Consider the following 15,728-nt stretch of genomic DNA (forward strand, 5'->3'; position numbering starts at 1 on the left):
GGAAATCCTTCAGGTTCAAGTGGCCATCCAAGCTGTGAGCATCAACTTCGACACTCTTCGTAACCCTGTCATCAGGGTCATAACGATCCCGCCACTCTCTATGGGCCATGTGGTCCTACATGACCTACTCTTTGGCCAAAGTTCCTATTACCACCCCTAATGGGTTCTATTGAGACTGGACCTTGTTCAACTGGGTCCTCATTTGCTGGCTCTCCTACCTGAGACTGGTGATCTTCTCCAGTGATAGGGGTACCATGAGAGGTAGCCTCTAGCTACGTGATACGTTGGTTGTCGGCCGTCAATTGTGCGGCAGTGGTCCTATTGTGCGTTCAATGGCCGTTAGACGGCGGTTAATTTTTTCGAGAGCCTTGACAATATGATCCGGGTTCATGGTGGGGAATTGACCAAAACCACGACCTGTTCGCGTTTGCATACACTAAACGACCCTACGGAAATACAACCCAGACTCTATATGGACTATATGATGAATGCTATGCAAAATTCAGATTTGACGCCACCTAAATGTGACTCTAAAAAAAATATATTCAGATTTGATGATGCTGAATGTGATTCTAATCTAGGCATGCAATGGGATGCTTGCAAATTCTAAATGCACCTAACAACTCTATGTTTGAATGGGGAACACTAACCTATGCTAGAACCTGGCTCTGAGACCAAATTTGATGTAGGGTTAGTGAATTGGCATAGGATGAATGATGTGAGATCAAACTATGTATCAATTTAAGCATTCAACAAGTAAAATCAAGCACATCCACATTATAAGTTATCAAAATTCAGATTAACCACTCAATGGACCTAGGCTATCATATACACGGTGCATGAAAGTATAAAATATCACAAGAGTGGCCCACTTGGAAGTTGAGACTTCTAATCTAACATAGGTAGGGCAACATTCACATGAAGAAACAATGGCACTATAAAAATCAGATTTGGGGAAAATGGGTTTGTTTGAAAATCAGATTTTTTTTTTTTTTTGAAGGGGGTTTTGGGAATTAGGGATTTAGTGTTTAAGGAAATTGGGGATTGGGGTTTTAGGTTTAAGATTGATGTTACGGTTAGTGATGCAGGACAATTAACCGCTTGCTCTAAGAGCTCGAACTGTTAGAGTATGGCGAATTAATCCCTTTATCTCATAGCCCAGGCTCCACATCTCATGGGTTAGGACCTCGACCGAACCCCCCTCGTGGGCTCGTGGGCCCCAAATCACATGGGCCGCCCACCCCGACTGTGTCCCCGCATCCCACGGGCTACCCCACTCGAGCTCGGTGTGAAATGCCCCTGCATTAATCACCCCTGGTGAGGAGTCTCGAACATGAGACATCCCCTGTGGGCCCCAAATCACATGGGTCACCCACCCCGAGTGTGTCCCCGCATCTCACAAGCTACCCCACTTGAGCCTAGTGTGAAATGCCCCTGCATTAGTTAGCAAAAAGGTGTAGCGGATGATGTAAGGAGAAAGAAGATGTAAAAAAAGAAGAAGAGTGGATAGGGCTGTTCGTACGATGTAGGGCTGGGCCGTATGGACACACGTATGGACGTGTGTGTGGGTTCAATGTATGGTTGGGTTTTGATGGGTTTGATGGGGAAATGTAAAAAAAAATGGATGTGGGATGAAAGGGTTTTGGTTTTAGAGGAGTTGTAGAAAAAGGAAGAAGAAGAAAAGTCAAGAGAGTTGTGTAACTTGTTGGAGAAGAGAAAGAGGAAGAAGAGAACTTTAGAGGAGTCCACCACCAAGCAATCTTCTAGGCGTTCTACAATCCGATTGGAAGGGAGAGTTTTCTCACAAACTCTAAAGGAAGATGAAGAAGGGCTTTTCTCAAGAGAGACAATGCTTTCGTTTTCTTTTACTCAAAACACCATTAGGATTGGGTGCCCTCCCATGCCCAAACCCCCCCCCCCCCCCCCCTCTCTATATATCAAAAATACCAAAAACTACCACAAATTACAAAATTGCCATCCACTTAAGTGTTATGGCCCATAATCCAAAATAAGCACACTAAAACACAAAAGTGCAATCTCAACTTTCTACTAAATCTTAAAATAACAAAAAACATAAATAAAGCAAGATCATGGTCTGAGGGGTCTAGATCTAGAAGATTGAGTAGCCCGATATCCTGATAGACAAGATCCAACGGATTGACACGAAAATAAAAACCTATGACTAAAAATGTCTCCTAAGCAGCCCACATGCATCATCCCAATGTGGGGTCTTCTTAATGCACGTCCAATGCATGTGGGGTCTTCAAAGTGGTCTGACGGGCCCTGGCTAGAGCTTGTCTTCCATCCACAGAGAGGGTTGTGCTGATGTCGGTGGTCGCTTCCGCCTCAAGTATACTCGAGTAGGTCCTCTGATTTCCCCATTAGGTAGATATGATATTTGGATAACATAAGTGAGTAGAAACGACAAACTACTAACTGGAAATATTTTGGTGCTAGTACTTAATTCATGGTAGAAATTACAATGTTCTTCTCTAAAGCATCCTGGGTTGAATATTTATCATCCAATTTCTTGCAAAATTGGAAACTGTTTTCCGATGAATAGCTTGAACATGTTTTAACACCTACTTTTATAATGCAATCATCGCCTTTTACATGCATGTTTGGTCCTCTTATCAAGTGCTGTATATGTATTGTTTTTTTGTCTTTATACATTATTTGTTTTCTTGCCCTTGCAGGGAATATTGCTCAAGGGTGGGCATGTATTAGATGCTCTAGCATCTTGTCACTCCATTGCATTTGATAAGACTGGAACGTTGACAACTGGAGAGCTAATGTGCAAAGCGATTGAGCCAATTCATGGACATTGGACGGGAGCAGACTCAAAAGTTGCATCGTGTTGTGTTCCTAATTGTGAAAAGGAAGCTCTTGCTGTAGCAGCGGCCATGGAGAAAGGAACCACACACCCTATCGGAAGGTATTTTGCCAATAGTGGTGGATTTTACAGTTTTTCCTTTTTATTTTCTTTGTTGACCACATTGTTTGTGGCCATGAGGTTGAAATGTGGTCTTTGATATGGTAGAAGGCATTGTTGCTCTTGCTGCCTATTCTTATAAGATATTTAAGGGATGAGATCGCACAATTTTGGAGCCTATTCCTCATGTTATATGAATGTATATTTAAAATAATACTCTTTAGCCAAAAGGAAATGCAACAAATAACTTAAGGATAACCGCAGGAAATAGATTTGCAATAGAAAAACATGAAATGATATAAAAACTGTTCAAGCATGCCTTCAAATTTGGTCGTGCTGTCGAAGAGGTGCCTAACTTTCTAGCAAACCACCATAGTCAGTGAATACATTTGCAAACTAAAGTTTGGAAGAAAATGGAAAAGATTGATTTCACCAATTGAACTTTTTCTTGAATAAAATGGTAGTCAGTGAAGAACATCTGAAGAAATCAACACTGGTGGAGACTGAAGATTCCAATGGTGATGAGTGGGCAATGGTTTTGAACAAAAGACATTTGAATATAAGACTTAGATTTGTGGAGCAAGAGTCGCGATTCACCGTCTCGTATCAGGATTTGATCTCTAATGTGGTGTGGCAGATCTGGCTTCTGTGTTTGTCAAATATGGCTTGTTGCTGGAGGCAGTTATACCAAAACAAAAACTTGGAGCTCTCGATTTGAAAAAAACATGCACATTTGTGTGAAGATGAGTTGATGAAAACCATTTATATGATGGAAGAGTGGGAATTTGGAGACAAACAGTAAACTTAGCAAATATGGGTGAAAAGAAAACAGTGTTTTCAATATCTGTATTGATGCATGTATCACACTCTTAGGTTATGAAAACATATTGGTATTGCATGTATTGCTGTTTGTGGGAATCCTTGGGAAAATGATGGGAATTTTTGTATGGAACTTCATGAGATGTTAAAAGATATGATTACACACTTAGAACTCAAAATATCATTAAAAAAAGTATGCATAATAACTTTCCTTTGTACAAGGTCATAAACCATACACTGTTTGAAAGAAGAAATACAATTATGTCCAAAATGATTGAATAATAATTCATAAATCATACAATACAAATATATCTTGCCTTATGTCATCCCTACTACTCCCCTTTCCCCACTACTATTGTCTGCCCCAGTGCTACCTTGCGTCGTTGCTCCCACCAGTGTCTTGCATAGACCCCTCAAAAGTAGGCTTAGATGACTCCACCACATCCTTTGGTCCATCTCCCACTGCTTTGCCAAAGACTCCTGCACCACCTGTCTATAAATGGGGTCACTGTACTCCTCAACTGACCCAAGACACTGTCCTTGATGCACCAAGTCCTTTCTAAACTCCCTCTAATGCTCAGCCCACTCTTCTGGCCTTCAACCCCTTTTGCAACACTTCACTTAATCAATGCCTTCACCACCTTCTGAATTCACAATGGTCCAATGCCCCCTGCTTGATGCTCCATTAAATGGGATACACCATTGCTCCTCGACACATGCCCGCAATACCTGCACTTGGATACAAATCTATTGGTGATGGGGATTTTGTGTTGCCGAGTGGGAGGGAGGGAAGGAGTAATCAACATCATCTCATAAATTTTTGTAATTATTTTTAAATAATGGTTTTGTTAAATGGGACACATGTTAAATAACATTTGAAAGGACACATGGGATGCCTAATCGTCAATCAGGATGGTTCATTAAATATACTTTTGGGAGCAGGTGACGGTGCAAGAATCACGCTGATCATACGAGCATAACCCTTTGAATGGGGCAAATTTGTTACAATTGTCTGTTGCTACGAGCCATATATCATATGGTTAGAATCATCAAACCAAAGTGCTACTTTGAATCATGAGCAATACAAAGCGGGATCTATCAAATAGATGTTTGAAGATGATGATTGAACCTATTTTGTTTCCCTGCTCAGTATGGACTGTCCACTTTCCATGTTGATGATTGGATGCTTGGAATCATTCGATTGGCATGATTTTTGCACCATGGCTTGCTCCTACTTGTATGAATGAATGGTTCAAATCCACGAGTGTGTGTCCTACTCATCATTTAAAGTCAATAAGTTTGGGGACCGTACAATCGTATTGTCCACCTGGGTGGTTGTAATCTGGAACATAGACTTGTACAATCCATCTCCACTCTTGTCTCCAGAATTGTGGCCCCTTAGCATATTTTTTAGTCTTAGGTTTCTTGTAGCAATTTGTAATAAGTGAGGGGAATTTTGGGCATTTTTATTTTGAATTATTATTACTTAAGTGAATGGCAAAGGGGTATAGGGACGTCCAACTCTAATCGTGTTTCTCCTTTTCCATTCTCTCTCTTAACTCACTCTCTTCTCTGCTTCCTCTTCTTTTCTCAAACAACATGCTCTACAGGATAACCAATGGTTCTGCAAATAATCTAATTGCCGTCCATCTGTTGCATTGTTTTTGGTTATACGTGAATTCCTTTTTTTCTAGGAAAAAGATGGAGCCAGTGCATTGCTCTTATCTCTTCTTTGCATTTTCCTTATAATGTTTTAATACCTAATCTTGGCAATGCTCTCATCTCTTATATGCATTTTCCTTTTAATGTTTTAATACTTAATCTTGGCACACATATATTATCTTTTGGTTTGTTGCATATAGAGCCTATATGTGGAAATTTGCGTAGGATTTGAAACTCAGCATTCTTTGTTGAATTGTCCAATATTTCCATGTAGTGCACATGTTTTCAGTGTTCTTTCTTCACTCTGAAACTATTTCTCATTTATTGTTTTACTTGCAAGTGTTGCAGAGCTGTTGTTGACCACAGTTTAGGGAAAGATCTTCCGTATGTTTCTGTTGAAAGCTTTGAATCCCTTCCTGGTAGGGGTGTGTTTGCAACATTGACTGGAGTCCAGGTATTGCATTCTATACCTCTTCCTGAACTGCATTGACTGACTTTAATTTCACAAACGTATATTTGCTTCTATCGTATGCACCACATTGGGTGAACTGCTAGTAGTGCTAAAAATACCTAACAGGTTTGTGATTTAACAGCCGCAAATTAGTCCTGACAAGTTCATTTATCCAAGTTCATTACAGCTTGATTATCGTGTTGAAATGTGCTTCAAAAGACCCATCTGAATGCCTTCTCGCCATCCACTTCTTTGTTCCTCAATCAGATTCTTGGAACATTGGTACCGCAGTCTTGTGTTTGTATATTTGAGTTAGGCTATCTCATTGAGAATTTATGCATGAACATGAGGAACATTTTACGATTTCAATGGTTGATTTATTTTTTCTACATTATCACTTGTGAGCTAACATGGATAGCATTTAGCCCACCTCAGGGGCAGTGTGCAACGAGTGCACATGCAGATGTATGGAGAAACCAGCAGTGAGAAGAGGAAGAAGAACAGAAAGAAGGAAGAAAGAAGAAGAGAGGGAGAGGAAAACTTTAAAAGTTCAATGGTTGATTTAATTGTTTTGCTTTATCACTTGTGATAACGCCACTAATGTGGACAGCGTTGAGCCCACCTCAGGGGCAGCGTGCAACGAGTGCATGGGCGAATGTATGGAGAAATCAGTAGTGAGAAGAAGAGGAAGAAGAAGAGACAGAAGGGACAAAGAAAAGAAGAAGAAGAAGAGAGGGAGAGAGATGTGGGATAGAGAGGAAGAATGGCAATAGGGAGAGGGATGTAACTTAGGGTTTGACGGCCCTCTCTTAGGTTTAATTAAAGAGGAGAAATTTCAAATAAGGACCTAGTTGGGCCATCTGGGTCCAAATCCAACTACACACAAAATCCTCAACACACACAAATACGTTTCTTTCAACACTCCCCCTCAAGCTGGGGCATATATATTGAGCATGTTGGCTTGCAACTGATAAATGATCCTTGTGAACAAGGCAATGGCTTGGTAAATATTTCATCCAATTGAGCCTTAGACAGAACATATTTTATGACGATTTCTTTGGTAGTGATCCTCTCTCTGATGAAATGACAGTCCACCTCTATGTGCTTCATCCATTTGCGGGACACAGGGTTACTAGCTTTGCGAGACACTGCTTGATTTTTGCTGTGAAATAGTGGAAAAAGAGATGGAATAGAGAAGGAGAGAGGAGAATGGGCTAAAGTTAGGATTCACACCCCCCTCCCTCTCTCCTTTTATATTATGAAAGTTTCATAATTATAGGAATGTCATTAATAACAAAAGAAAAGATCCTCTCTGTGGGCCTATGTAGGCCCATATCACATTCATTACAACTACCCCCAAATTGGAGGATAGATATTATATATGCCAAGCTTGGAATATATATATATATATATGTGTGTGTGTGTGTGTGTGTGTGGCCTAAGTAGAATGAAGAGGCTTGGTGCACATCAGCAAATTGTTCCTAAGATCGAACATATAGAGTAGAGATTTTGCCACTAGAAACTTTCTCACGTATGAAGTGACAGTTGACTTTGATGCAAAGTATACCAAACTGGTTACGTTTTAGCAATAACAGTTGATTCGTATCGGTACTAGCCAAGGCCATTACACGACAAGGGTCCAAAGTGGTGTCGGGGAGAAAAATGGAACCGTAATGGCTATTACGTCCCCGTGACAGAGAAGAAAACGAAAAAAAAAAGAGTAAAAAACATAAATCTTCTTCTTCTCCTTCTTCCTTCTACCATGGGGGTGTGCGCCCCCCCCCCCCCCCTCGCTCTCTCTCTCTCTCTCCCCCCTCTTTTTGATTTCCCTCTTCTCTCTCTCTCTAAACGAGAAATGGGTACGTGGCCATTTTATAGCCACGTTTCAAAATTTTTTTTAGTACTCCGGTGGCGTTAAGTGCACTGGCATTGTCTTGTGGGGCCACCTTGATGTATGTGTTGTATATCGTCCATCAGTGTTTCTAGCTCATTTTAGGGCATGGTCCGTAAAATGAAGCAGATCCAAGTCTTAAGTGGACTACGAAATAGGGATTGAATTTCCGCCATTAAAAACTTATTGGTGGCCACCATTTTGGATCAAGCTGCTATTTGTGTTTTCCCTTTCATCCAAGTCCATGTGACGTTGTCAACAAGTTGGATGGTAGATAAACATTATGGGCGTCCAATGACCACCTTTTCCTATGTTGTGGTCCACCTGAGATTTATTTCTACTTCATTATTTTGGATCATGCCCTATAATGAGCTGGTAAAACGGATGGATGACATGGATATACAACATAGATCAAGGTGGACCCCACGGTCAGGGCCTCACCCCCTAAATTGTTACTGCTATTTTCCCTAATCCGCCCCCTAAAAAGGTTGTACATGTGGCATACATAAATTAGCCACTTAATTGTGGGACACATTATTGCTAAGTCACAATCCCAAAATTAACTTGTTTGAACGATTTTAATAATTGATTTCAGACACTTTTTATTTATTTTTTTAAATTTTAACAATATGACCATTGAATTTTTTTCATTCTTCACCATCCAGTAAAATATCTATCTATTCGGGGCCAATTACATTAGTGGGATGAGTGCCAATAAATTGCATGAATTTAGGCAGATTTGGGGCATCTAGTGGTCCCCCAAATCAGCCCCAAATAGGTGACACTCTTCTTCCAAATTTTATTTCAATATTTTTCTTAAAATTTATTTGAGGAAATGATGTCAAATTGTTAGGAATATACATTAGTGGAATGGGTACCATAGCTTCCATGAATTTGGGGCTGGTTTGGGGGCATTTGAGTGGCTCCCCAAATTGGTGATACTATTCATCAGAATTTAATTTAATTTAATTTTTCTTATAATTACTTTGGAGGAGTGATGCAATGCTTAGGAATATGTATTAGTGGGATGAATACCATACATTACATGAATTTTGGGACTATTTGGGGCATTCAAATGGACCTCTAAATCAATGCCATTATTCATCCAAATTTAATTGCAATGTTTTCTTAAAAATTTTCAATATAAGATATTTTGGTATTACATTTATTCTATTATATTTAGCATTTATATTTGATAGTTAGAAAAATAAATATAGGAGTTTTGTAGTCAATTCCAGGTTGTTAGGTTCATAAATTTATCAGATAGCCCAATGCAACACTCTCACCAAATAGTTGATAGTTACACCACCATAAACATGTTAAAAAAACGAATAGATATTTGGAATATTTAGGTTATTTGGGATTTTCTGGATATTTCTTTTCCAGATATTTTGGGCAAAAAATAAAAAATAAAATAAAAAATAAAAAAATCGACCAATATAATGGTAACAATGGTGACCAATACGACGACTGTTATTGATGCAGAGTACCTTGCTTTGATGTGTTAAGTTCTTTTGTGGTAGACTAGATTGTTTGTTATATGTGAAGCAACCAAATTTTCACAAAATAACTGTATAGGTAGGTGCATTGTAAATTCCACTTCTTGCAACAATTTCTTGATTCACATCAACTCACAGTAGGTATGAACCATTGCTTTGTATTTGCTTCGGCACCCAATCGGGCCACTGCACTCTGCTTCTTGCTCTTCCATTTAACTAAAATTTGTCCCACAGATGTACAATATCCACTAGTGGATCCCTATCTGCTAATGAACCTACCCAGTCTGCATCTGAATACCTTGTGACCCGAAGATGACCATTCCGTTTATACAAAATTCCTTGACCTGGTGCTGTTTTGTGGTAATGTAGAATTCGAATAACTGCTTCCATGTGACGCATTCTTAGAGAACTCATGAATTGGCTTACCATGCTCACTGCGGATGATATGTCTGGTCAAGTAATAGTTTAGTAAATAAGTTCTTGAACCAATCTTCCATACCTCCCCGTGTCCTCAATTGCATATCCTTGATCACTTACAAGCTTGTGATTAGGATCTATTGGAGTGTCAATTGGCTTAGTACCAAGAAGACCCGTCTCCACTAGTAAATCCATAAATTATTTCCGTTAAGATAGCTTCTCTTTTTTGGATCTGGCTACTTCTATACTAAGGAAGTATCGAAGATGACCTAAATCTTTTATGCGAAAATGCCGTTGAAGATACTTTTTTTTTAGTTCTTTAGTCCCCTTGTTGTAGCTTCCAGTAACAACAATATCATCTACATATTCTACAAGCATGGTGAGACTTGAGATACCATTTGTTAAAAAAAGGGAATGATCAACATGTCTTCAAACAAAGCCATAGTTTAATAAAACCTTGCTGAACTTGTCAAACCATGTACGTGGAGACCGTTTTAATGCATAAATTGCCTTTCGCAGTTTACACACTTTGTTAGACTCCCTTTGAGCAAGAAATTTGGGAAGTTGCTCCATATAAACTTCCTCTGTAAGATCACAATGAAGGCATGCATTTTTTAAAACGTTAAGTTGGAAGAGGGCCAGCCATGATTAACAACTATAGATAGTATGACTTGAATGAAATTCAATTTGGCCACAAGAGAGAAGGTTTCACTATAATCAACACAAAGTGTTTGAGTATACTCAGTGGCTAGGCAAAGCTTTAACCATTCAATCGTACTATCATAATGAAACTTGATTGTGTAGGCCCATTTGCAACTTCCAACACATTTCATTTCGAAGAAGTGCATCCATCTCTTCCTCCATAGCCTTCTTCCACCCCTTATGTAACAGAGCTTCCTCATATGACTTGGGAACAAAGTTAGAAGACAAAGACAATGCAAAGTTGCAAAGATTTAGAGCTAAGCAATGAAAGGAAACATGTTTAAAAATGGGATGATTGATACATATGCACTTATCTATTCTTAGGGCAATAGGAATATCGGATGTATTTGGAGAATTCATTGGACTACAAGCCTTTGAAGAAGATATGTTGGACGGCCTATCATGATCGGCTCTACCATTTGTCTATTTTCGTCGTGAGTATACCTTTAGCTGAGGCATGATGGGAATGAAAGAGGTAGTAGATGATGGAGGTTGGATGTCTTCGCTGACTACAACATGTATAGTAATGGATTCCATGTTTAAAGATTTGCTATCCTGAGAATAACAAGGCAGATTTAAAATGTAACATCTGCTCGTACATATTCTCTTCGAAGTGATAGACTATAACACTCATAATCCTTCTGTGTGTGAGAATATAAGAAAAATACATTTAACTCCTCGAGGATTAAACTTATGATTGCCAGAATCCAACTAATGAACACAACAAACATTTCAAAAAGTTTTAGGAGGTGGAGGAAATAATAAAGTATATAAGAACAAAACTTAATGAGGTGATTAACCCTTTAAAATAGATGAGTGCATTTGATTTGTCAAAAAAAATATGCCATGAGTACTATATCACTCTAAAAACTCGTAGGAACATTCACGTGAATTAAGAGAGCACAAGTTATCTAAAGTGACGTTTTTCCATTCTGTAGTCCTTTTTTGTTGTGGTGTGTGTGTGTGCATGATGTTTGACGTAGGATTCATGTTTTAGATTTTTTTTTATTTTTTTATTTTTTATTTTATTAAAAGCTTGGGACATGTACTCCTTGGCATTATTTGATTGAAACACAACCACTTTCGAATTAAACTGATTTTACACTTGCATGTGGAAGGTCTTAAAAATAGAAAATAATTCAGATTTTCTTTTATTAAATAAAGCCATGTCATACTCGAACAATCATCAACAAATGTAACAAAATACTTAAACCCATACCTACTAGATATTTTAACTAGGCAACAAATATTTGAATGGACTAAAGAGAAATGAATTAAACAACACTTTTCAAGACGTGGTAAAAAAAGTAGCACGGTGATGCTTACTCAACTCTCACACATTACATTCTAGACATGACATTGACGACAAGGAATGAATGACACACATAAGAACCTTCAATGATGGATGACCAAGACAGTAGTGCCACTGATAAGCTAAGATATCTTTTTGTTCTATTACACCCATAACATCACGATCAAGATAGTATAGCCCATGAGCAATAGTCAAGGGATAATATGAAGGATAGAAAATGACATAATAGTTAAGAGATTTGGTAAGTTTGCCAATAGACAAAAGGCTTAAAGGAAGTTTTGGAACATGTAATACAAAGCATAACGAAAGAGAGAGACTTATACGAACGGAACCTGTTCTATATACTTTTGATTGGTTACTGTTTGTCAGAGTGGCAAAAGAGCTTGTTAATGAGTAATCAGTAGACGAAAACATACTAGACTGACCCGTTATATGGCTGGATGCTCCAGAGTCAATTACCTATAGAGTATGCGACTTAGATCCAAGCAAGTCAATACCTGAGGTCATGAATGTAGCTATGGGGGTGGAAGTAGCAATGATGTGGGAATGTTGTCCTCAACAAAGATTTCTCTCTCAAAGAAATTTGACATCGGTCTTGGTGATGGAAGTGGATTGCGTCTTACTCCCGCCCGAACAATAATCCGTCCATACAGGGGCTCCTGTGGGGCCCACCATGATGTATCTGTTTATCCACACTGTTCGTCCATTTTCTCAGATCATTTTAAGGTATGAGCCCAAAAATGAGGCAGATCCAATACTCAAGTGGACCACACTAGAGATGACTCTTGCATTTAATGCAACCCAAGGTCACTATTTGGTGTGGTCCACTTGAGCATTGGATCTGCCTCATTTTTGGGCTCATATCTTAAAATGATATGAGAAAATGGATGGACGGCGTGGATAAACAAATACATCACTGTGGGCCCCACAGGAGCCCTTATATGGATGGATTATTGTCCATGCGAGGGTCAGACGCAATCTAGTTCCCTTGGTGATTGCCTCATATGTCTAGGTATTAAATTACATAGTGACCGACTGACAAGAACTATTGGTTTGGGTCCACTTATATCATGAAGGTGTTGGTGAGATTTCCAATGGCAGACTCATGCAGGACGTGCCTTTCAAGCATGTTCTAGTTCTTTCCAAAGAACAATGTCCAAAACTAATGCTAAAAAGTTGAGGTTGGAGTCTATCCAGAACGAGTATTAGTTGAATGGTAGAAGTAGATGGAAGGATTTAGGGTTGAGAGTAATGAGGGAAGAAAGAAGGATTTGGAAAGAAGTCTGAAATAAAGATATACTTTATGATCAATGCATGATTTAAAAATATGAAAATCATCCTTGTTGTTATGTTTTGCTTGTCAAGATAGTCTTGTTTGTTCTAAAAAGCTCCTTAGCATTTGTAAATAGGTCCAATTATTCATGAATGTGGATCCTTTCTTCAGTACTTTTCACCATCAAATCAAAGCAACCATACTGACCAGTTTTCATATACAAGTCTGCATTGAATGAGTCATTATGCTGAAATCAAGGGTTTAAATGGTATCTTGTGGCATACAAGGTGTTGTGAAGTAGGGGAGTCTATCTCTCCTCAATGACTTCCAAATTGGTTCATATCAAAGAAATCATACAGACCCATTGAAGACCCGTTCTCACCGTGTGTGTGTGTGTCTCTGTGTGTGTGTGTGTGTGCGCACATGCGTGCGTGCTTGCGTGTGTGTGTATGTGCATGTGAAATTTGAACCACATTCTTTCATGTTTCACGGATTTCAGCAGTGATCTGTGGTTGCAATTGATGTCATAATTAGTTACGTAGGAGCAGTCTTTTTGACCCAAGTACCATACTAGTCTTCATTGAAATGTTTAAATACATGTGCCTACAGGATGTTAGAAACTTAGTGTTGTTACTAAAATTGAATGTTCAAAAAAAGAAAAAGAAAAAAAAAAGCTCTTTATGATGCCATGCTCCTCCTAGAAGTGAATAGTTTTGTATATACGTCGTCCTTGTATGTTGCTTGACAAAGAAAAGCATCTCTTTACACAGCTGAACCTTGTATATTTTGAACCTAACTCAGCAGTACAAGTAGTAGTATGTGAGCATTCTGTACTCTGTCTGTATATATACGCACATATTGGCGATTACATGAGTAATACCTTCATTTTATTTTGTTATAGTCAGGAAGTAAAAGTGGTGAGTTGAAGGCATCACTTGGTTCTGTGGATTACATTGCCTCACTATGCAAATCTGAGGCCGACTCAAAAAAGATAAAGGAAGCTGTGAGCACTTCTGTACATGGCACGGATTTCGTTCACGCAGCTCTATCGGTCAATAAAAAGGTTTGGCTTCTTGATGTTTCTAGATGTGTTTCTTGTGCTCTTTATACTTTCTAGATCACTTATATCTGTTTAGATATATGAAACCCAAGTGACTGCATATATTCATTTGCAATCATTGTGTAGAGTTTCCTCAAAACAACGAGTAAATTATGAGAGCTGTTTCTAGCACATGTCAAAAGCTAGTAGATATGCATGGCAAGGGTTTTTTGAGACCAAATTGTTGTTATAAACAGTTTCTATAATATCAATAGTTTCTGGTAGCTTGAATAGTTTCTTGTATGCGATTTCAACCAGTACGTACCAGTTCTGTAATTTACAAGAAATGAAGAATTTCTGGATTTGCAGTCTGATTATTGGAGTTCCACGACAGGTACTGGAAGTCTATAACTTTGTTCTGTATACGAGCAAAATGTTAAAAGGAAAAGATACAGAAGGAATGTGGAATTGAGTCAACTGGCCATGATAGAAAATGGAACTGTAGATGGAATATCTCCAATTCAGCAAGAGGTTGCTTTTGTCCACCCCTACCACCCAACAAATTTCAGTACACAGTAGTTCCTTTTTGCAAGTAGTGGCATAAGTTTGATGCTGGCTGAGGGCTAGATGTGGAGAGAACTAATATCTTCCAAATATGGTGTCCAACCGCGGGGGTGGGAAATAAAGAAAACTTCGTGTTATCGTGCTTCGAGAATATGGTGAGCCATAAATTCTATAGTTCCCTTGTTTAAGCTTGGGTCGGTGTTCTCTTGGAGATGGTAACCAAATCTGCTTTTGGGAGGATCTTTGGTGTGGGGATAGATCATTGGAGTCATATTTTACATTGTTGGCAAATTTATCCCTGTTGAAAAACATTATGGTTTCTAGTTGTTTCTCATGGAGTGGGTAGAGTGGTATGTGGTGTCCTCCATGCTGAAGGGATCTTACATGTGAAGAGGTGATGGAATCTGCTAACTTATTGAAGCGGCTTCACAATCTTCAACCATCCCTCGTTTCCAAGGATTCCTTGGTATAGGAAGGTGGCTCATTGGGGAGATTTTCAGTTCGGTCCATCTAAAAGTTGATTTGGAAATCTTCATCCCCCTCCAGGTAGGATTTCTTTCACAATTGTTGGTTCAATGGAGCTCCTCCTAAGGTGGCCCTTTTGTTTGGTTGGTTTGTTGAAAGAGAAACTTAACTATTGACAACCTCCAGAAAAGGCTTATGATTCTACCCAATATCTGCCATATGTGTATGAGTGGTGCAGAATTGATAGATCACCTTTTCATTCCTTGTTCCTTTGCAGGGCAAGTATAGTCCGCTTTTTTAGCATTTTTTGGTGCAGAATGGGTTATGCTGCAAATAATCGAAGAATTATTAAGGGCCTGGCATAGTACAATCTCTTTACGGATGAGTCAGCAGGTTGGCACTTGGTTATAATGGCAGTCTTATGGAATGTATGGCGTGATCAGAAAAGATGTTGCTTCCTTAGCAAACAAGGATCTTGGGAGGAGATAGTGTGGAAATTCAAAATGGATGTGTTAGATTGGGTATTTGGGGTAAAAATGTAAAATTTGAAGTAGTGGCGCCCTTGCTTGGATTGTAATGTTTCTTTTCTACTTTTTTAAGTGGCTTTTCAATAAAAAATATTTCTTGTCATTTTAGAACAGTTTGATGCTAGCTGCCAACCTGATGCAACCCTCCTATCTGGGCAAGGGACTGACAATGAGT

General features: G+C 38.9%; 1 protein-coding gene across 3 annotated transcripts in view; it reads left to right on the plus strand.

Moving 5' to 3' along the window:
- LOC131219133 (probable cadmium/zinc-transporting ATPase HMA1, chloroplastic) overlaps positions 1-15,728 on the plus strand; it is a 132,907-nt gene that overhangs the window by 79,699 nt on the left and 37,480 nt on the right. For 2 of the 3 annotated variants that reach the window (XM_058214136.1, XM_058214135.1), the window contains exons 7-9: positions 2,697-2,935; positions 5,762-5,867; positions 13,860-14,021. In XM_058214136.1, the coding sequence (XP_058070119.1) occupies positions 2,697-2,935; positions 5,762-5,867; positions 13,860-14,021 (507 nt within the window). The remainder of the gene's footprint in view (positions 1-2,696; positions 2,936-5,761; positions 5,868-13,859; positions 14,022-15,728) is intronic. The other variant, XM_058214137.1, reaches the window with a different exon arrangement.

The sequence above is a fragment of the Magnolia sinica genome, chromosome 11, assembly GCF_029962835.1.
Source record: "Magnolia sinica isolate HGM2019 chromosome 11, MsV1, whole genome shotgun sequence".
NCBI lineage: Eukaryota > Viridiplantae > Streptophyta > Magnoliopsida > Magnoliales > Magnoliaceae > Magnolia > Magnolia sinica.